The sequence below is a fragment of the Podarcis pityusensis genome (assembly GCF_964106645.2).
Source record: "Podarcis pityusensis genome assembly, chromosome: 2".
In the NCBI taxonomy this organism is placed as follows: Eukaryota; Metazoa; Chordata; class Lepidosauria; order Squamata; family Lacertidae; genus Podarcis; species Podarcis pityusensis.
Genome location: NC_138029.1, coordinates 49,739,266 through 49,762,832, shown reverse-complemented (window position 1 = coordinate 49,762,832; position 23,567 = coordinate 49,739,266). Strand labels below are relative to the sequence as shown.

At 40.7% G+C, this 23,567-nt stretch overlaps 2 protein-coding genes across 4 annotated transcripts in view; one reads left to right on the top strand and one right to left on the bottom strand.

The window, feature by feature from the left end:
* Positions 1-23,567, bottom strand: part of DOCK2 (dedicator of cytokinesis 2) — a 255,858-nt gene that overhangs the window by 76,716 nt on the left and 155,575 nt on the right. For both annotated transcript variants that reach the window (XM_080995208.1, XM_080995209.1), the window contains 2 exons: positions 5,427-5,525; positions 3,236-3,330 (listed from right to left, as the gene is read on the bottom strand). In XM_080995208.1, the coding sequence (XP_080851334.1) occupies positions 3,236-3,330; positions 5,427-5,525 (194 nt within the window). The remainder of the gene's footprint in view (positions 1-3,235; positions 3,331-5,426; positions 5,526-23,567) is intronic.
* Positions 7,281-23,567, top strand: part of INSYN2B (inhibitory synaptic factor family member 2B) — an 80,429-nt gene continuing 64,142 nt past the window's right edge. For both annotated transcript variants that reach the window (XR_013982891.1, XM_080995256.1), the window contains exon 1: positions 7,281-7,509. The gene's annotated coding sequence lies outside the window, so the exon portion shown is untranslated. The remainder of the gene's footprint in view (positions 7,510-23,567) is intronic.

Here is a 23,567-nt window from a genome sequence, read left to right as displayed (position 1 = left end):
TCCCCAGAATGAGACAAGTGGGTAATACTTGCTGCCTACAGAATTTCTCACGCAAAACTAATTGGGGATTGATTTGTAAACAGGAACATAGCCAATATGCATATAGTCCTGCTTGAATCCCTGATGATTAGACCAGCAGCTTTTTTGAACTTCAGAAGAGATGAATCAGGGATGGGGAATGTTTTCGGCCCAACAAGCAAGATGCCTAACTGTCCCCACCCCTGCAGGCCAATATTGACAGGTGTGTTTATGGGCCATAAGTGGATCAGTTTGAGAATTTCCTTTTGGGGGGGGGGCTACGTTCCCCTACTAGCTATTGTTTATGCATGGGGAAATGGAGTTTGTAGTCTATTTATAAAGATCCTGGATTAGCTGTCTGTGTCCAGGTAAGCAGGGCAGAAGAAATTATCAATAGTGCAGACGGGGGAATCATTAATGACATATGAGAAAACATCCTCCCCCAATCCCTGGGCATGTAAGCTGGCACATTATTACTCCACAGCCAAGAACTTGCTAAAGTGAGCCTTGGGTAAATTATACCCCAGTTTATGTACCTGGGCCCTGCTGTCCAGAATTTTCCATGATGTGTAGGCCAGTCCCCAAGGAAACCCCAAACCTCCAGATCAGAGATGGCTCGCAGAGGCAGAGACCACCTTGAGTCTCTTTCCCCCTGGGAAGGGTAGAGAAAACCTGCCCCCACCAAAGGCAGGAACAGGGTTTTCTGGTACCTGCCCCCAGTAAAGCAGTGTTTTGCTTTTGGGGGAAATGCTGGATGTCTGTTAGGTACATCTCTAACTGGTGGGCATATGCATCTTGAATCTTTCTGATGAACAATGCCAGCTACAAGCTACAAACCACCGCAGGTACAAGTGAGCCATACAGCACTACAAGCAACAAATAAATTCTGGTGGGGGAGATGCTTGCTTGCTTTACTTACAGAGCAATTTGCTACTGTGCTACCAGTGAGTTGCCTCATTTTCAAGGATCTGCTGACAATTCAGCAAGGAAAGGGGCTATCAAATCACCTGCAATTGTGCCCATGAGTGTGGCAACTTGTGCTTGTGCCAAAATAGCAATCCTTCAGATATGTGTGGGGCCAGAGGCCACCTTGTTATGAGATGGTGACAATAGTTTCCCAGTAAAATAAAAAGCTTGGTCCTACCTCAAATTACGCAAGAACCAGTTTGAACTCCACTAGCACTGCCTAAAAAATGCAGAACACTTCCACTGAGAGGATAGATACACACAGAGAGACAGAGATTTAAAATATGAGCCTGTACTCTTGGGAAAATCAGGTTTGAGACTGATGACAGCAGTCACTCAGAATGAACTGCAAATGAAAAAGGGAAAGAATTCTAAATTTTGCACTGAGACATGCATCTGGAGGAGATTCAGCCTGCAAGTAGATTTGAAACTCCAGGAAACTTGGGTGAGCACGGATTGACTCAGGGTGAGTCTGCTAGGTCTGATTAGTAGATGCTGGTTGCTAATTAAAAAAAGCACAGCCAATGACCAAACTGTCAAGTTAGTCTCTAATCTGCTATAGCAAACTTACATAATTCCAACAGCGTGCTAAGCTAATTTCCTCCTATGTGTTATGATTACAAGCACTTTTATATTTACATGCATACAGTTGATGCTTAATTAGTTATCTAAATGGTCAATTGTTTGTTTATTTGAAACTCCCTAACCACTTGACAACGCTGTCCTAAAGATGGGTGCACAAACCATCACATCAGTGTTTTATACCTAAGTATTAGGTACTGTGTGGATATTTTTGTACAAATGTCTTTCACAAGTACATAGCAATGGTGTTTCTGTTCCAAATACTGGGGATGATTCAGAGTACTAAAATAAGAATCCATAACATTAACTTCCATCCCCCCACCACACCTGACAATAGCTCCACAACCCAGATCCTTCTGAGCTGAATGCTAAGATCAAGGCTGGATGCCCTGATATTTTAGGTGGGTTTGGATCACATTGCTAGCAAAATCTTAGCCTTGTGTTATATATTCATGCCTTGCTTTGTTTAAAACTTTCAAGATTATGTATGTCCAACATCACCGAACAGCATGGAAATTCCAGGGCTCGGTTTTCTTTGGAAGGAGGGAGCACTTAAAGTGTTTTGTGCTATTTGGCTTCATTTACAAATAGGCAAGATGAACATAGGTGGAGGGACAGCTGGACTCCTACAAACAGCAAATTTCATTGCATCACATCAGATCCCTAGAGTAGACACATACCGACACAGATTTACTGTTTTTGGTGTTTGCTAAAAACATTTTTGTTTAGGCAAGCCTACTCAGATATATGTGAAGCTGAGGCTCCAATACTTTGGCCACCTCATGAGAAGAGAAGACTCCCTGGAAAAGACCCTGATGTTGGGAAAGATGGAGGGCACAAGGAGAAGGGGACGACAGAGGACGAGATGGTTGTACAGGGTTCTTGAAGCTACAAACATGAGTCTGACCAAACTGCGGGAGGCAGTGGAAGACAGGAGTGCCTGGCATGCTCTGGTCCATGGGGTCACGAAGAGTCGGACACGACTGAACGACTAAACAACAACAACTCAGATATATAAAGTGGACATGTATTTTAATATGTAATTTTATTTTATGATGTATATTTTAAACTGCTGATTTTATTTATATTTTGAATTTTTTTAAGGTCAACTTATTTTTAACTTCTGAGTTTCCTCAATGATTTTAATGTACATGTCATATTTAAAATAAAGAGAGTTAGTGCTGTGTCAAACCCCACTGCCCACTTTAGCAAAAGTCTTTGCACCCTATGAAGGAGGCATCATTTATTCTGCCACTTTTGCAGATATGAGTAAAACTTCCATGAACATTTGGGACAGAGGTGTGAACAATGTGCCAGCACAGGATGAATTTCATTTTTTGAAGGTGTTAGTAAAAAGAGTACTCAGTCACCTTCCACTTTTAGTATGGTAAGTGGACACCACCACCTCACCCTGCAAAGTTTGCTAAAATTATTTCACTCTCACTTCAGCCTCTTTGAAGGCCACTTTAATCTGCTCACCCTCAACCTCCTAAACTTGTGACCACCAAACAGAAAACAACCTGTAATGTGGCTTGGTGGATCACTGGCACCCCCACGCCCATTTCTTCCCCAGCCAAAGGTTCATTCAGTTCTGGTGGGCTGCCAGAGATTGCTGGCTGGCTACGTTTGGCCTAGTATACTGCAAGTCTTCCCTATAGCTTTTGATTACCTGTTCTGCACCATGCTCATGGCCATCCAGTCCAAGGGATAGACATTTTTTCCAATGAGATCTTTGAACATTATGAAGGTTTCCATCAAAAAGTCCTAGGAGGAGGAAAATGTCACTGTAGATTATACCGTTTACACTAAAACAATAACAAACGTCTGAAAAACAGACGGTGATATCTTGCTCCCACATGCTCAAGTTATCATCAGTTATCCCAAAGGCTCTAAAATGAGGTACCTGTCTAGCAATAAAATGCAGCAATGAACAGAAGTCATAAAACAAAATCAGTGCTAGTATTCTGCTCTTAAGAGACAATTTCCATGACACTAGTACAGAAGTATAAATACAAATGATTAAAACAGAATGTCACAGCTGAACATATTCCTCTCAATTTACACCAAGTTCATAAGCAACCAGTTGAAAATATGTAAACCTACGTCACCTCACAGTGGTCCATCCACATTATTTCCTATACTTCACCTAAAACATACAGACTGAGACCCTGAAGACATCGCATTTGTGTAAACTAATATGTACTTCATATCCATTACTGTTATAAGTTTTTTTAAAAAAAGCCTGGACATCAATACATTTCTGATCTCCCACGCAAAGATTTAAAATACAGCAGAACCCAGCTGATATTTTAAAGATGAATCTAATTGGGATATAGATTCAAAGATATATGTCTAGCAGCAGCTATCTCTGTCTGGTACTAGCATTCAGAGGCTATGGTCAAGGGAATGAGCAAGAACATGGCAAACCTGAGTCAAGACAAGATGGCAGTAAAACTGGAAAGAAATGGCACTGGAAGGGGTAACCGCCAATGATTGATGAAGTCTTTGTAATCCTATCTGATTAGAAAGTACTTTGCAACAACAACATGGGACTTTTTAAAATGCAGAATTGTTACAAGTGCTATCTTCAGACTCTGGCTAATATGAATGTTCTTCCCTGTCCTAGACAAGTCAGACTTCAATATATTTAACCATGCTTCTATAACTGGATTACTGGAAAACTCTCTACATGATGCTGCCCTTGAAGCTAACATGGAAGCTTTGGCTGATACAGAGAATGCTGCTCTACAATTGCTAACACGTACTGGGATGCTATTCTCTCAGTCAGGTGGTGTGAAATGGTAATAGATTCAGACTCTGAATCTATAAGAAGGGCTTGCTGGATCAGGCCAGAGGCCCATCTAGTCCAGCATCCTAACCTCACAGTGGCCAACCAGATGCCCATGGGAAATCTGCAAGCAGGACCTGAGCCCCAGAGCATTCTCCCCTCCTGCCGTTTCCAGCAGCTGGTATTCAGAAGCATTGCTGCATCTGACCACTGATAGCTTTATCCTTCATGAATTTGTCTAATCCTTTTTCAAAGCCATCCAAGTTGGTAGCCATCACTGCCTCTTGTGTGAGCGAATTCCATAGTTTAATTACCCACTGTGTGAAGAAGTACTTCCAAGAAACACTGGAAAACAGTGCCCATCCCAGTCTGGCTGTCCAGAAGGCTACAATAGTTGATCATAATATGAGAGGTACAGCAGGAAATATTTATTGATTAGTTATGTATTCTTACCTTTATAACCCACATTTCCTTTGGCATGGAACCCAAGGCAGTATACATGTGGTTCCTAGCAGTCACTAATCCAGAAGGCCAAGACTTGCTTCAGCAAAGTGTGCCTATTTGTCCCAGCACTGATCATCCACTAAGGTGACCAAGTCCCAAACAAAACCTGCAGTTGCATCAATGCTACATGTTCAAGCAGCTTGCCCAATAATAACAAATTGGAGGCTAGCCAGAAACTATCCAGTAAGATTGGGTGTCATGACAGCTTTTCAATAAAGACCTTACAGAACCCTTAATTTATGTTACAATGCAATATGAACTCCCACTTCCTTTAAAATAAAACGAATTCCCCTTTAATTGCAAGTTGTTGTCTTGATTCTCTCCTTGATCTACTTAGTCATGTGATTTTATACTGCTGAAAAGATTGTTTTGGTTTTCCTTTCATAAGGAAATGAAGACTTTTCTGGCAGTAAGTGTGGTGACAGCTATTACTATTTATTATTATTATTATTATTATTATTATTATTACAAAAATGTTTTGGACCTTTGATAGGAAACTGGTGGAGGTACAAGGTTAAAAGGTGCGAAGGGGGAAAACTCACTTGCCCTCCTACCCACGATTACTTACCACTAGCTCTGAGCTTGTTCGAAAAGTTTCAATATATGAGGCATAATGTTGGTCATCCATTTGGTTCAAGATTGCTGTCATGCAAGCCACAAAATGACTCTACAAGGGAAAGAGAAAGAGATTAGCAATACTGATAAGCACATTTAGGTTGAGCCGCATGAAGAAGCAGAAGAATACATTTATATTATGTGGCGCCAAAATGTACTTAAAATGTTTAGGAAGTTAGACATATAAAATCATAGTTGATCATAAATCTGATGGCAGGCAAGGGAAGAAGTGCTTCTGGTTATGCCGCATAAGTGGCAATTTACAAAGATCTCTGCCACTTGGAATGAGTTGTCTTCTTGAAAAACTGGCGGTGTTTGACTACAGACACATATCTATCAGCCAAAACCGGTAAATTTAACATTGTCTTAAAATCCCTTAAATAGATTAAAATTATTGAGAATTTTGTAGAGCAATAATTATAGGAAGGGAAGACTATTTCCCCAGAGAAAAATCCCTATTTATGTAATTCCTTTAAATGCATTTTCTTTTTGAATTGTCGATTGGGTAACACGGACGCTAAGTTGGCAGGCAAAAAACCCAGGCAACACCAAAAAGAAAAGAAAGTAATTTTAAGTTTTGCTGTGCAGAAAACCTGGTGGAAAACCATTGATAGCCGTTTTGGAAAATTAAGTCAGGTGTGGTGGGGGCGTGGGACTCTGATAGATTCTATGAATTTTCTTAATGTCAACTATTATGGAGGTATTTTCCAAATTCCCAAAATATAAGGCTTGTATTCTTGATACATCCTGTGTGACATGCTTATTACACCTCATATGTGTGTTTGGCTTTTTAAAAGAGTCCTTTGAACTACAGTCCTAAGCACATTTAACTTTCAGGTTAGCTGAACTGAAATCAAGACTTCTTACTTCTCTAATTAATGGGTTTAGAACTGTCCAAAGGCATTATTAGAAACTCCAGGTTTCTTCCAGCTACATGTGGCTATAGGGATGGAGGGGGAAATCAAATCAGTATGCATTTAAGGCCAAATTTATCTAATTTTCTCTTTCTGAAACTATATGTGAACCAAAATATCCTTCAAAATTCACCATTATCTGAATTTTTCGATGCAGTTATCCAACCAATATTCAGAAAACTGCATATATCATTACCATTATATTAGGCGTAAGAGTGCATAAGAATGAAGATATTCATGAAAATAGCTTACAAAAATGCACCATATTAGGGTAACTTGCCTGCAAAAGAAGGTGCACGTTACTCATAACGACATATAAAAATGTATTTCTCAGGAGAAAATTGCACTAAAATGCTGATGAATTTTAATGAGGATTTAAAAATAAATAAATCACAAATTGCTGCAAAATGTTGGGAACTGAAATTAAGATTGGGAAAATGAGAAACTTGGAGAACTGAAACTGACAGCACCTTTCATCCCTATATGGATACAAAATGCTATGAAAGTTTCTTGCTGCCATAATTTTTTTTTTAAAAAAAACAGCAGTTTGTTGATAATTCTGAATTGTTGCTAGGAAGCAATGCTTGTGCATGTGCACACACACACACAACCCAAAGTTGGATATGTCCATCAATCAGATCAGATTCATATCAAACTTATTAGATCAGTTTGTTGGTGCTTCCAATGATTGTTCAAGCTTCTTGGTCAGAAGTTCATTTCACATACACAGCTACCCTGAGAAATCTGATTTCACCCTGTGATTTGTTTATGGTGACAAATTCAGCAAGGTCACACATCACTGTAAACTATCTGCAGTTTGACATACTCAACCATTTTGTCTACCACTTAAAGCAAGGAAAGAAGCCTCTTTAACTTCAGGTTACAGCCACTAGAGGTCTTTTTTACTTTCATATGGTAGCTTCTGTTCAGTTGGTGCTGCTTTTTTTTATTTATTCCTACGTGAGCAGACCCAGTACACTTCTGGCATATAAACAGTGAAAATTACAACATAAACGATTACTTATTCCTGCTTTTGGAGTAACATTTGTGCTACTCAGAGTTTTGGCTATCTGTAGGAGTCTAAAAGGAGATATTTCCAGCAGGTAATCACAGATCTTTCAGGTAAGGATTCGTGTGGCTTTTGTTACTGATCCTTTCCCTAATAGTAAATGCTTGTGTTTTGTTTTCTTTCTTCATGCTATGGTAGTTTACTTTTACGGGAGCAAATGTTCTGGAGAGCATGTGTATATGAAAAATGTCAGCTGCCTGCCCAGAACATCGTGCTAAAATTATAATTGCATTGAGACAAGCTTTGCTATCCAAATGTCCTGATTTTGATTTTGGGGGTGGAGGGTGGGGGATCAGAGCTAGCAGAAACCAGAAAGTATTCTATATGCAAGGATGCTGTGCAGTTTTGATCTCTTTAATAATATGTGAAATACGTTCTGAATGTCTCTCTTCATTCCCAAATGATTTTCAGTAACCTCTTGTGGCGTAAGCAGCATCACTAATAGCCTTTAGGCAGAGGTACCTTGCAACTGAATCAAAATGATTTTAGAAATGTTAATCTAACTTTTAAAAATGCAGCTAGCTGTGGATTGTAGCATTATATGTTCACTGTAGCCCTGCATGTGTGCATAGACTTATCAACTGCAAATGGGAACAGTGTGAACTAACAGATGACATGCTTTGTTTTATGAAAACATTTCTGCTACCAGTGGGCTAAATTTATGGTTCTGCTACTTGAATCAGTCATCAGTGGGTACTACAGATGGGACAGATTCTAGTAAGTTTGCTGCTGAAAAGTCTTACTTCATCATGCCATGCCTGTACAGTAACTTTATAATCAACCGACCCTCAATTTGTTTCCCTGTTTGAGAGATTCTTAATATTACAATTAACCATCACCCATTTAGTTCTGAAATCTACCCCTAATCATCTGAACAGCATCCAATCAAGGAACTGCATGAGCCCAGATTTCCAGGTACAAAGGCTTGTTTCCAAGTTACCCAGAATCTCTGAAATATATTTTCCAGAACATCAAAACTTGAGCATACTTCAGGACTGCACAATTCAAACAGCGAAACTAGGAAATAGATGTAAGCAAATCTACCTTGTATAAGAACAACAGACTCAAGATTGGGCTCATTGGATGCTTTTGTACACTATAGTAAACTGCCCCCTCCCTTACCAGAGCACCCTTTTCTTTTTGTCATCGGTGCTTATAACTGAAGATAAAGGCACTTTGTGCAAACACAGCCAATAACCAATTGTGATGTGCACCATGTTGTGTTTTTAGACAGAGAAATGAGACTGTTGATACCAATAAGTGTAATGAATAAATAACTAGGAGCCAAGGCAATGAAGTTGTTAAAGTGGAATCCTGACATGTCATTTCTTAGCCTTGTTAAAAATGTGTCTAATGATGAATCACTGCGCTGATATGCATGATTGAAACTAGGTCAAACATGTGTAAAAATAAGTGTAATCACAGCAAACACTTGACTGATGAGGGAGCACTTAACAGAATGTTAAGAGGAATAAGTCTGTTTGGAAGACACAATGCTATTTCCAATAGAAGCAATCAATAATGTGCATAAATTTCATGGCTGCGTGCACAGCAATGTCTCACCATCTGACTGTGACCATAAACTCTAAGCAAAACAACGTCCATTAAGGAAATTGGCTGACAATATTTGAAAAAATGAAATACAGACACTTTTTAGGCTGGTGAGGAAATAATGACAAGGTGGGTGTTACTGAATTTATATCTATTAGCACAATAAAAAAGATGAAACTAGATGTCAAAGGAAAATGAGATACTCTTCTAGTAAATGTTCAAAGTCCTCTGACAGGAAAGAAATTATGATAAAATGATTCATTAGACTCTGAAAAAATGTAATAAAGAACTGAGTGGCTTTAATACATAATACTGTGAAGTGTCGGCTACAGAAATGTAATATTGTACTGTGTAGAATTTAAAATAAAATAAATAGAAGTGACAACTTATCTTTATCAGAAGGAGGAACATACCTTGGTAAACTATACAAATAGATGGCTAAATTAATATATCATTATCCCTAAGAGTTTGATATGTAATTTTGATAGACTGGCAGGGGGGCAGGGAGGGAAAATACCACAGGGCTCCACAAAAAGAGATGGCAAACTTCAGCACCTAGCAACCAAAATCTCATCATACTTTACAACACCAGATGGTGACAGGTTGCCGTAGTAACTTCAAACAACATAGGAAAGCCACATAAATAAAAGAAAAGCTCTAAAAGAAGCAGGAGGAGTCAGGACACTGTGACTAATAAAGCTATTTGTCAACACTGCTCTAGCATGGTTAACCTTTGGTGCCCTTAGCAGACATTTGTGATCTTAGTAGTGTGTGGATGGCTTCCCAAACACCCTCAACACATGACACCCTATTAGCAAAAAGGAGGTGTAAGTGTCCTACTTTCCCAACAGTGGAGTAGCTATGGCGGGGGAGGGGCTGAATAAGCAAAGCAGTAGCTTCAGAGATCAGTGAACCGCAAGTAGAACTGCCTGTGCTGACATAGGAAGTTTCATGTCTGGGATCCCCCAACCCCTGGGCATGTGTGTAGGAGACTGACTTGTGCAAAATAAGCAGAAAGTGCACGCTAGAACACATCACACATATAATATGAACCAGTAATCGTAAAAGCTTCTTTTTTGAGACAGCAGGAGGTCCACAGTCAGCAACTTATGGCTTTTGCCGTTGTGCTTGATGAAAACTTCCGTGCAGCCATTAATGTTATTTCCATAGTAAAATCAGCATACACAGTGCTTTATAGAGTAACAATCAGAAGACAGATCCCTGATTCCATAATTTAGAATTTATCATGTATGGTCACTGCAGAACTATAAAAAGGCCACTAAGAATGTCAGGGGGTGGCGCTGTGGGTTAAACCACAGAGCCTAGGGCTTGCTGATCAGAAGGTTGGCAGTTTGAATCCCCTAGATGGGGTGAGCTCCTGTTGCTCGGTCCCTGCTCCTGCCAACCTAGCAGTTCGAAAGCACCTCAAAGTGCAAGTAGATAAATAGGTACCACTCTGGCGGGAAGGTAAACGGCGTTTCCGTGTGCTGCTCTGGTTCACCAGAAGCGGCTTAGTCATGCTGGCCACATGACCCGGAAGCTGTCTGCGGACAAATGCCGGCTCCCTCGGCCAGTAAAGCGAGATGAGTGCTGCAACCCCAGAGTCATCCGCAACTGGACTTAATGGTCAAGGGTCCCTTTACCTTTTAAGAATGTCAGAGATTTGGAGTAAAAAATGAAGAAGAGGAGGCAAGCACACTTTACCCAACTGATCATATACTTATGCATAAAAGCTGATCTTTGTGTCTGCAGGAAAAATGTGAAATAAATTAGGAATAGCAGTTTTGTTAATTAGACAGCATAGTTTTGAAATAAAAATAATAGGCTTTTCCCACAACTGCAGTGTAATCCTATACACGTATATGAAGAAGTAGCCAGATAAGTGGGTCTAGGACTGAAGACTAAGTTAGTTGTACTTAATCAATACAATTAAGTTAATCAGTTATTTTGACAGGAACTAAGTACAGCTTATGAATCTGGCTCCAATCCATTGAAAACAATATGATCTCTTCCTTCATGCCAAAGAAGCCAAGAATATTCGTGTAATACAAATGTTGGCAATCCGCTATTGTACACCAATTTTGATTGTGTTCACTAAATGTAACTAGAATGTGGAAACTCAGCCATCTTCTTCATGTTTGTCACAGCTTACTGGCGTACATTCCACAATAATCAACTCCATCACCTTTGAGATGTATTCTTTCATGCGCGTATGCTGCATGTCTTATAGTTCACTAGAGCTGTCTTCTTGTCTTTCATAGGTGACTGGAGTGTAGGCCATACTGCCCCATCTGCACATCTTACTGACAGCTTCATGTTTTAGATTGAAAAAAATGAGGTCTGCTGCCTTGGCCCACTATTTGCTTTACATTCTAGGGACATTAGGCTTAGCAGAGTTTAAGAGGATAGAAATCTACCTGCTGGACTTATTTATGGGGAAACCTAAGATATATAATTTGGAATGAACATGAGAAGGGAGTCGTAGCAGCTGGTGTTCTGCAGTTTAAAAGGCTGCTATGGCTTATAAAATTAGGGTGCTTTTCTTCCATGCTGTATCACCCTAGTAACCAAAATATTAATGCAAGCAATTCCCCTAATGTTGTTACACTAATCTGAGCCCAAATCACTGTTAGGGCATTTTCCCCAGTTTTTAATAATAAACTGTATTCCCCATGACCTTTGCATGTTTACTTCTGTCCCCATGTGCTTTCTCAGATGAAAATTTTTCAGTAAATAAATATGAGTGTAGCTATTCATTCAGCCATGTTCTTAGTTGCACTGTGCTACATGAAGCTGAATAGATAATTCGTCAGTGTAACACTCAAATCGGAAGCATAACACTCAAAGTGGAGCACATCCAGCTTCCGAAAAAAGTTCGCAAACCAGAACACTTACTTACGGGTTTGCAGTGTTTGGGTTCCAATTGTTTGAATACCAAGGTGTTTGAGAAGCAAGGTACCACTGTAGTGAAGTTTAAGAGGTGTTTTCACATGGAGCCAGTCAGCTAGACTTGGATACGGTGATGTGTTGCTCTTAGAGTTAGCATATGTATCTATGGCATTAGTAGACATGCAAAGAAACTTTTTTTAACATTGTGATTTGATAGATCTGCAAAAGTACAGCTGCTGTTAAAAATGGGAAGCAGCAATTAGATCAAAAAAGGGGAACAAGTGGCCCTCCAGATGTTATTGGACTCTTAATTCCCTTCAACCCCAGCAGGCATGGCCAATGGTCAGGGATGATGGAAGCTGTAGTCCAAGAAATCTAGAGTGCCACAGATTCTCCTTCCTTGCATTGGACCCTTTAGTTCAGCGGTACTCAACCTGTAGGTCCCCAGGTGTTGTTGGACTACAACTCCCATCATCCCTGAGCTCTGGCCTTGCTAGCTAGGGGTGATGGGAGTTGTAGTTCAACAACATCTGGGGACCCACAGGTTGAGAAAGGCTGCTGTAGTTGGTCCTATCCAACAGAAGGTTGTCACCCGCAATACCGAATTTATTGCTGTGAGCTGCAAGAATCAAGAGGATCAAGGCAGGAAACTACTTTTGATTTGATAACTTGAAGGAGGCTTGGCAATTTCTTGGCTTCAGCATGATCTGCACTCTATTTAAACAATGATTATTTTATCTTGTGACACATTGTTTCAAGACAGCTAAGACTGACATAAATTCAACATGCGCTGAACTCAAGTTGTTACTGTAGGGGGTTTTTTTGTGGTTATTGACTGCCACCCTTCCCATGAGGTGAGGTGAAGCGGCTGGCACTGGTGGAAAAATGGTACTGGCACCAGCACCCCTTAGAACTCGTTTTCATTGCCATTTTGTGCCGCTGCTGCAAAACCTATGTAAGGGATGTGACAGCAAGGCAGGGCAGCACTTCTCATTTAACCTCAAGCAGCAAAATGGGACATGTTGCCCCTGGTCCATCCTGAGTTCAGCAAGGGGTGTCTGATAATTTTAATCTTTGTAAACTCCTGTACTAAACCTGACCGGCACTTCTAGGGGCAGGTCAGAAATTAGCTTTACATATCTGTGACACAGGATAATGTTGTGACAGACTTGTATGCAACTAACATGGCTGTATCAATGGATCTACCCAAGAATCACTTACTCAGATATAATGCTTATTTTGAGAGACAATCATCATCTAAATGCATATTAGAACACATATTTTAAAAAATTATCACAATATCAGGGCATTATGAATTTAAGGTACAACAAAACAAGCTGAGTTTTCAACCATGCTATTAAAAATTACTAGTCACATGGAGGGTTTATAGAACTACCGGTACAAAGATTAACCGTTTCCCAGAAGTTAAATCAATACTATTAAGTCATATGCTGCCCAATTGTATCCATATTTATTCAAATGCAAGTCCAGGGTTGCCCCCCCTCCCCGCATGAGGTGAGCCCAGGCAGCCGCCTCAGGTGGTGGAAGCTCATGAGACAGCACCCCTGCGCATCCTGCCCCCTCTGCCCCCAGTAGAAAAGCGGTGCTGGAAGTGGTGGTGGTTTCTGGTGAGATCTCACTGAAATCTCATGCCATCTGCAAGATCTTGCTGCTGCTGCAGCTTCGCACACACCGCCACGCAACCCAGGTAAGGGAGGGTGGGGGTGACATGGCAGTGGCAGCAACACTTTACAATTTTGCCTCAGGGAGCAAAATGGGATACGCTGCCCCTGAGCAAGTCACATCGATTTCAATGGATTTTACTCCCAACCACTTTTGCACAAAATTAAAGCCTAGCAGCACAATCTTAATCATGTCTACTTAGAAATAAGTCCTATTGAATTGAGTGGGGTTGCTTCTTAAACCTTCTAAAATATATATTTTTCTTGCTGGGTGCTTGTTGTGTTTATAGTACAATATGTAATTAATCCCATCATTCATTTATTTGAAGTTTTGCTTATGAATGGCTCTTTCCCTGCTGCAAATCTTCCTGTTTTTATTATAAACTTTCATAAGGCTCCACAAAGAATCTGCTAGGAGTCATAGGAGAAGTGACTGCTAATAACAGAAAATATAACTTGTGTTTCTAATTCTTGTGCTAACTGTGAAATAACTTGCTTTTTGGCATACTTCAAAACTCTACCCCAAACTAGATAAACTTTGCTAAAATGTAGTAACAAAATGAAACACAACATGAGCCTTTTTCATGATCAAAGGTCACAAGAAATCCATAAATTTAAACTTCAATTTCCTGCGTTGTATCCACTCAAACTGGAAGTCATAACCTATGCAAATGTAAAATCCAACTTGCTTTTTTTATACACTTATCTTTGTGTTCACTTGCTATACTATCACTGTGAGTGTCAACAGGTGTAGTTCATTTAACAATGAGGATGAGGGGAAAATTTGGAAGGGGAAATGAAAAAAAAAGGTAATGGAAAGCAGAATGGCAAACAAAAGCAGCATATATCCAAATGGAGTTACAGTACTTTCTCCCGTAAAGGATTCCTTGTCATTCAGAGAAATGTTCAGCCATGTGGTGTGCTTTTCTGCAACATTGCCGGAACTACTGCAGAGAAAACTGCTTAAGGTTACAATCCTATAACCACTTACCTGAGAGAAAGCCCTGTTGAATTCAGTGGGACTTACTTCTGAATAGGGATGTACTATAATGCTACAAAACTATTCACACTTACTTGGGAGTAAACTTTATTTACTTCAGTAGGATTTACTTTTGAGAAAGCATGCATTTCTTATGATTGCCCACCTTCCAGTTCAGATGTCAGCAGCAGCAGTAGTAGTAATAGTAGTAGTAGTAGTAGTAGTAGTAATAATAATAATAATAATAATAATAATAATAATAATAATAATAATTTGTTATTTATACCCCGCGCATCTGGCTGGGTTTCCCCAGTCACTCTGGGCGGTTCCCAACTGAAAGTTAAAAACACAATACAGCATTAAATATTAAAAACTTTAACTTATACTACAATATTATAAGATAGGCTTATTCAAACTGGCATATTGTGTTTTCACTTTTATGCTACTTTGGGTGTTTTTTAGCCAAATACCTTTTGCTTAATAGTCATGGCTGCACAATGAGTGTATTCTGCTTGTTGTTTATGGCTGAACAAATGCTGAACTGATTGATGCCTGGGAATGGAAACAAAGTGGATGAGGTCCAATAAAATAAATCTCAGTATTGATAAGATGGAGAGACTTTTGGCGGTCCTTCAATCAACACTTCCAGAACACTCATACATGAACTTTGTGAATGCTTCTCTGATTCTGTGGAAAAAGCACTACAGTGGTGCCTCGCAAGACGAAATTAATCCGTTCCGTGAGTATCTTCGTCTAGCGGTTTTTTCGTCTTGCGAAGCAACCCTATTAGCGGCTTAGCGGAATAGCGCTATTAGCGGCTATTAAAGGCTTAGCGGTTTAGCGGCTTAGCTGCTAAAAGGCTATTAAAGGCTTAGCGGCTTAGAAAAAGGGGGGGGGGAGCAAAAAAAAAATCTCAAGACTCGCAAGACATTTTCGTCTTGCGAAGCAAGCCCATAGGGAAATTCGTCCTGCGAAGCGCATTGAAAATGGAAAACCCTTTCGTCTAGCGGGTTTTCCTTCTTGCGAGGCATTCGTCTTGCGGGGCACCACTGTACTGAACTGTTCTAGAGACAGCACTGAAGTGAGGTAGAACCATGTAAAAGAGGCAACCTACAACACAGCTGTGTGCTCTTTGGACAAAAGAGAGGCTGGTATCAAGGACATGGAGCTTGTTATCACTGCAAAGCGTGGGGTTCTTGTGAACTACAAGTGTGCACCCCCCGAGAAAATACTTGCTGCACTGAGAAAGGCAAGGACCAATGCCCAGAGGATTGCCAGACAACATGCCAATGGCTACTGCCTTAAGCTGTGTCAAAGTATTCAACTTGCTGCTGATAGTGGCAATACTCAGAAAATGTATGAAGAAAGCCTTTGGACCAACAGTCAGAAAAACTGCGCTGCTGAAAACCTTGTTTGGAGAGACCATCACTGATTGCCGTAAGTAGATTAAGCAATGGTCAATGCACTACCAAGAACTTTACTCGTGGAAAAACATGGTCTTTGACACAGCAATTGACAGCATTCAGACTCTACCTGTCTTGGAAGAACTGGATGTTCCTCCCTCCCTCGACAAGCTAAAGAATGCCAGCAACTTTTAGGCATTTGGTAAACCCAAACATAGGTCAAAATGCTAAAAGCCAGCCTCAACTCCTCCCTCATGATGCATCTCCATGGCCTTCTCTTGCAGTGCTGGGAAACAGGATCCGTGCCACAAGACATGTGCAACTCCAGCATTGTGACCCTTTACAAGAACTGCTGAGTACTGAGGAGAAAGCCTTCACCCATGTAGTTCTCAACACACTGTGACTCGGGATAAACCCTGTCAGCAAGTGAGACTTCCTGCTGACAGTGGCAATATTCACAAAATGTATGAAGACATGAAGAAAGCCTTTGAACCAACAGTCAGAAAAACTGTTTCCCCTCGTCATGGTCGGACCACTACTTGGTAAAGTTTGGACTAGCAGTGACAATTTCCCCCTGTAAGGGTGGTGAGACTGTTTGAATGGCCCAACATCAGAAACTAATGGAAGCTGAGGGGTTCCTGAACGTTCTGAGGGATTTTCCAGCAAAGAAAGCTGATTACCTTGTCAAAACCCTGGTTTGGCTATAGACCAGCAAGATGAAAAAGGTGGTTGACATGATTGCTCCTGAGAGCAGGGCCATCTTAAGTATATCTGGCGCTGTGGTGCAAAGATCCCTCCAGCGCCCCCCCCCCGGTTTCCCAGAGTTGCTGACCTTTTTACGGCGCTGAGGAAGAGGCAGAGGCTCCGAGGGCGGTGCTGCTTCAGCAAGGCAGGCGAAGGCAGCGAGCTGATGCCAAGAGGCACTGCGTCCAGCCTCCGCCTCTTCCCTGGCGCCCTCCAGAACTTGCCGCCTTGGCGCCCCATACCACTTGCCTCTATGGGCAAGACACCGCTGCCTGAGAGTGTTCTCTGGCACTGTGGAACCTGAGTGGCTCCTTGGTGCTCTGGGGAGCTTCAGGCTATGATGTAAGCCAGATGAAGACTAGTGTTTGAGTGGCACAAGTCTTGCTTCAAAGCAGACTGAACACTAGTTTGTGCACATAATCCTGCCTTATCCTGTGGTTATGTGGGCTGAGAAGGTGGTTCATAGCCTCTAGTAGCCAATTATTTTGGACGGTCCAGAGGTTACTGACTCTCCCTGTCTGGGAATGGCCTCTGAAATATTTGAGGTGCAGCTGTCACCAACTGGCCACACATTTTGAGGAGAAAGTTGCTCTACTTTGGAGTGACCTTGTTATGTAATTATTGGCGTCCCAGATCCAATGCCATAGTTGGTGATGTCTTGTAGGATCAGTTTCAGATTATGCACACAGCTGATGTATACAAAATGCTTGCAGCTATATATGCCCAACCGCATGCCTGTTTGACCTCTGTCCCTCCAGACTTACTAAACCTTGCAAAGGGGGTTTGGCTAATTGAGTTGATGTGTGTGAGGAAATGTGTGCTTCCTTGAAAGAGGAGGTGGCGTGGTCACTCCTAAAAAAACTAAGCCTGGACCTCTTGGATCAGAATAACCATTGCCTAGTCACAAAAACCCCTTTTGGGGGGAAAGTGCTTGAGAGGGTTGTGGTGGGACACAGGCTGTTTATAACCATTCCAATTCAGACCCAATAAAGGACTGAGCCAACCTTGGTCACTCTGGATGACCTTTACAGAGTATAGGACAAGGGGAGTATGACATTGCTCCTGCTTCTTGTTATCTCTGTGGCTTTTGATATCACTGACCATAGTATGCTCCTGCACCAGCTTCATGGAATGGTAATTGAAAGAGCTGTATTACAGTGGTTCCTGTCATACCTATGGGACTGAACCCAGACAGCAGCACTGGCAGTTATACAATGAGGTGCCACAGGGCATCTCTCTACCCCCAATGCTATTTAATATCTATATGAAGTCTCTGGGAGCAGTGATTAGGATTTTGGGTGCAAGGTGCCATTGGTACACTAGTGATAAATGTAAAGGACCCCTGACAGTTAAGTCCAGTCGCGAACGACTCTGGGGTTGCGGCGCTCATCTCGCTTTACTGGCCGAGGGAGCTGGCGTTTGTCGCAGAGAGTTTTTCCGGGTCATGTGGCCAGCATGACTAAGCCACTTCTGGCGAACCAGAGCAGCGCATGGAAATGCCATTTACCTTCCCGCCAGAGCGGTACCTATTTATCTACTTGAACTTTGATATGCTTTCGAACTGCTAGGTGGGCAGGAGCAGGGACCGAGCAATGGGAGCTCACCCTGTTGTGGGGATTTGAACCGCTGACCTTCCGAACGGCAAGCCCTAGGCTCTGTGGTTTAACCCACAGCGCCACCCGCATCCTCAGCTCTATTTCTCCATATCATCTGAATCTGGAGAGACCATGTGAATCCTGAACTGCTGCTTAGATGCAGTGGTAGAACGAATGAGGGAGCTTGAATCCTGACAGGATGAAAACACTGTGGGCGAATGGTTCCAATTTCGTGAATTGCCTGCCTTCCCCTGAAGGTATGCAATTTGGGGGTGCTCCTGGATCCAGCTTTGTTGCTGGAGGCCCAGGTAGCCACAGTGACTAGAAGCACCTTTTAATAAGTGCAATTGGTGCAATCTTAGGAACTGGCACTGTTACAAGTGCCACATAATACTTGTTCCATACTTGTAAGAAATCATTTTTGTGTCTGTGGGCGCACTTACACTTTGGAACTCCCTGCCTATTGTTATCAGGCAGGCTGCTTCATTGTACTCTTTTTGGCACCTGCCTATTGGTTTAGACAGCCTATCCAAACACACAGATGTTGATGCATTTTAATCTTTCTTAAGCTACTGTTGATTTTAACAATCTCTTGAATTTTCTCAATACCTCCCTTTAGCCTTTTTATTTACATTTTCTAATGTTTTATTTTATACCCCACAAAGATTGATTTAAATACGTTTGTTAAATAATAAGGAAATATAAACCAGCTTCAATGATAGCAACTAAAGATCCAAAGTAGTGAGTTCCTCTATGGAAGCCAGGAACTGTGCTCATAGGTAATGCCAGTGATGGAAGAATTATGGGAGGGGAATAAAGACAGAAAAGACTAATTTAGCATGCAAGGTTGCAGCTATTTCAAGATGCTTCTGACAAACTAGCATCAACACTTACACAATCATATGAGGGATCTATGACCGAGTTTGACCTTCAAGCCTTAAAATAGTTTTTTTGTGTGTGCTGCAGACAGAGATGGAAGGAGCCAGAGGCTGGGAAGCTTTGAATCAAACCAGACAAACAACAGCAGGAGATTCAAGGGTGTACCTGGCTAGAAGGAAAGGGTTTAGCCTCATCATTAATGACTTCTTTTTCCTGACATACAAACAGTCCCTACAGATTTGTGCAATAGCTCCTAGATACCAGGACAAGGCAGAAGTTAGCAAGTGAAGGCATATATCACTTAGGCAATTTGTGCTAAGAAAATGTACACCTCTAGCCAAGGAGAAAAAATACACAATACTCTTAATGCATAGACTGGGTAACTGTGGCACACAAGCTGCAATACAAATGCCATTCCATTGACTTTGAAAATTGTAGTTCACAATTAGATTTCATTAGTCAGCCAAGTAATTTGCGCAATGTGAGTTCTCATCAGTATATTTCTGTTCTCATCAGGGACACTTCAAATATTGCATTATGTTTAAAGAATAGTACTTTTCCCTTAAAGTATGAGGCCTCTAATGATGCCAGGCAGCTAATAGTATGATTTTTTATTTTTTAATTTCAGGGATTTTCAAACTGGTACATAATACTCAGTAACACATTTTTTGCTCATGTTCTGTAGAACAATGTTTATTGAATTGCTCTTTATATATTAAGATGTGAACTGGGATGCAAAGCGGTTTTTATATCATTTCACTTCAATAAAGTACACACAACAGTATGGCTTCTAGCTCTGCCAGTTCCGGTTGCCAGAGGGCAATTATGGATTGCCACTGGTGGCCAGGAGATTAGCTAATTACAAGCCTATGATATCTTCCCGCATGCATAAATGTCTAAGTATATGGTAACAACCATATTATTGTTTATAAAACTTTAGCAGTGTTATTATCACTGAGACCAAACAGATTATTGCTTCTAGGGTACTTCAGTTGACATATAGTGAAAGAGAAGAATCATGTAATTTGACTGAAGAAAATAAATATTAGGCAAGCAAAGAAGAAACAATAATCTTTAAAGACAATAACGTATATTCTGGCATACAGTATGCATTACACAAATGAACTTGGCAGGGCAACCCTCTGCTTTTAATCTTTTGAAAAGAGCCTGGGCTTTGCAATAGCATTATGCAGGGATTTGAATTAAATTTATTGAGTAGAGTTTCTTTACAACTCTACTGTGATTTAGCAGGATGCCCTTCTCAAAAAGATTATCTTGCAGAATGTTTGACAGAAGGTACAATCAGCTTTTATCACTATCACTATCCCATATTACACTGCACAATGGGCACTCATTTTAGGAATTCTTAATATGGAATGTCAATGAACTCTATTGCTCCCATCATTCTTAGAGCCAGCTTGTGACAATTTGTACCCCAGAATCTGTTTCAATGCCATGGAGAATGCTGCAGTCCATCCAGAATTTCTGCTACAGCTGCCAAAGCTAGCATCCGCTGCAACATTGCAGAGGCCTCTAATGGGATGCATTGCTCACATCACACAGCATATTGGGTTTCCTTGGCAACCTTACTCAGCACTATTTATTTATTTATTTAGTCACTTTATCTTGCCCAGGGCAACCCAAAGTGACTTACGACCAGACAATAAACCCCACACAGATACATTAAAACCAAGAGGGAAAAGAAATACACTAAAAACATCCTACCAATTTCTAAAAAGCCACAGATAGTTAAAGCCAAAGTCCTGGGTTATAGAGGAAAGTTTTTGCCTGGTGCCTAAAGATATGCAACAAAGTCACAAGGTGAGTCCTCCTGAGGAGAGCATTCCACAAATGGGGAGCCACTGCAGAAAAGGCCCGTTCTTTTGCTGCGACCCTCCAGACCTTTTGTGGAGGGGCACATGAAGAAGGGCTTCAAATGATGAGTGCAGGCTACAGGTCAGTTCATATGGGGAGAGGCAGTCCTTGGGGTACTGCGGTCCTGAACCATTTAAGGTTTTATAGATCAAAACTAGCACTCTGAATTGGGCCCAGAAACTAATGGGCAGTCAGCGCAGTCAGGCCAGGATTTGTGTTATATGCTCAAACTGTTTCACCTAGTGAGCAGCCTGGCCACTGAATTCTGCACCAGCTAAAGATTCTGAACCATCTTCAGGGACATCCTCATGTATAACACGTTGCAGTAATAGAACCAAGAGGTTACCAGAGCGTAGACGACAGAAGTTAGTTTGCTGTGGCTCACTCCAGGATAGCCTGATCTGGGCCAGAGTGTACTGCTCCTAAAAATACATCATCCGTATGTTCAACAGGAGATTTGTAATCTGCAAGTTTGCGTAAATCCACATAGAAACTCATCTCAAAGAGCTTTGCCTGGAGTGCATTTTGTAGCAATTGAAGACCAATTCAAACAAGATGCAGAGTTGCTAATAGTTTGCCGTTGCATTTAAAGAGTTATTAACAAATGCATATCTTATATATTAGTGATCCATGGTCCAGAGGGAAACCATGCTGGCAAACAAATGCTGCATGCATAGGAGCTACCCCGCATGTTAAGTCCCCTGTAAAGTTGCAACCAGTCCATGTGAAATCTAGCATATGCAACTGGTTTATGCAAGTTAAGACAGATCAAATCATCACAGTACAAATACTTAAAACTAACATAAATATTAGTTTGTTCTAACTACATGATCCAGTTTACAGTTGGGTCTTTGGGTTTCAATGCCATGCAGGTTTACTAGCGGGATAAGTCTGCTTCTTCCACTGGATAAATGATACACTATTAATTGTCTATGCAGGGGCCAAGCCCTTGATGTGATCATGGATTTTAATTTCATTTTTAATGAACATTTCACTTGAGTGGTGTCCTTATCATCCTGGGTACAGCACAAGGTTATAGTATCACCTTTCGCAAGAGGATGACAGAATGCTTATCTTTGCTTTTTGTGATCTCTTTACTAGATTATTTCAACTCCTCTTCTGGATGGTAGCCAGGGGAGGCAACACATAGACTTCCATTTGATTCCTGAGTGCATCCTCTCCAGCCTTTTCACACAAAGTAAACTATAGACTCATACTTCACTAATTTTATATTGGCTTCCATTTAGTTATCTTATTGATTTTATAATCTTGTTGTATATGCTTAAGGTACTATAAAGGATTTGGGACCCCTTATTTTATTAAAACTCTACCATCATTTGACCTTTGGTTAATCTTGTAATCAGAGGGTTAACTTTAAAAAAAGGCTATAAGTAGTCACTGATTTTGGAATTCAGGCTCATCACATCACTTTTCATTACATATTAAAAATTAACCTAAGCAGATGCCCAAGATACCTGACCATTAAAATACTGGAACCATCCATTTATTTGCACAAAGATTCCCAGAAGCGGTGTGTCTAGTTATTCTCTTTTTTTTAAAAAAAAATAATATTTATTACTTTTCCAACAATTTAAACACTACTACAAAAAAGAAATAAACAATACAATACAATACAAAAACAATACATAACACTAACACATTAAACTAACAAAACAAAAACAGTTTAAAACACATCAAACAGTTTCAATATCTTATCCTTCATTCACTTATTTCAATGACCTCCTCACACCTCCCTTTTTGTATTCCACTTCTGTTAATTGTTTCAGCAATTCCTTTCCATCTTCCTCTGCTTTCTATCCTTTAATTATCTTAACACATTCTGACCTTATTTTTCCCTTTAATACTCTATTAATCTATTTATACTTAATTCCGTATAACATTTCTACTAAAGCCATATAGCTTCATTCCAACATTTCCCTAACATTCATTAATTTTACAGTATTTCTGTAAATAGTCTTTAAACTTTTTCCAGTCTTCTTCCACTAGTTATTCTCCGGGCAACTATAAAGACACCATTTTCAAGGCAGGAAGATATAAATCAGATGCTAGATCTGTCCCCCGCCCACCATTTCCACAACCTTTATCTAACTCACCACAACAGATAGAGTTCATTTTTTTGTTCCTTTAGTGAAAGGGAAATGTAAAGAAACAGTGCACATCATGACCAAATGCTTTTAACATTTGGCAGTGCAATATTGGCTGACATTTCATAACCACGGTTTGCTGTTAGCAAGACCAGAGCTACTGAATGGATGCAGCAGACATCCAAAAGGAATTTGGAAAACATAATGGGGCTTGGGTCAGATGGCCCACTGCAGCTTACCTAACTGCTATTTCCTTGCAGCCAAAGCCAATAGAATTACAGAACTTTAGAGTTCGGAGGGAGACTCCAAAGGTCATCTAGTCCAACATCCTGCAATGCAGGAATCTCAACTAAAGTATCCATGACAGGTGGCTATCCAGCTTCTGCTTAAAAACATCCAATGAAGGAGA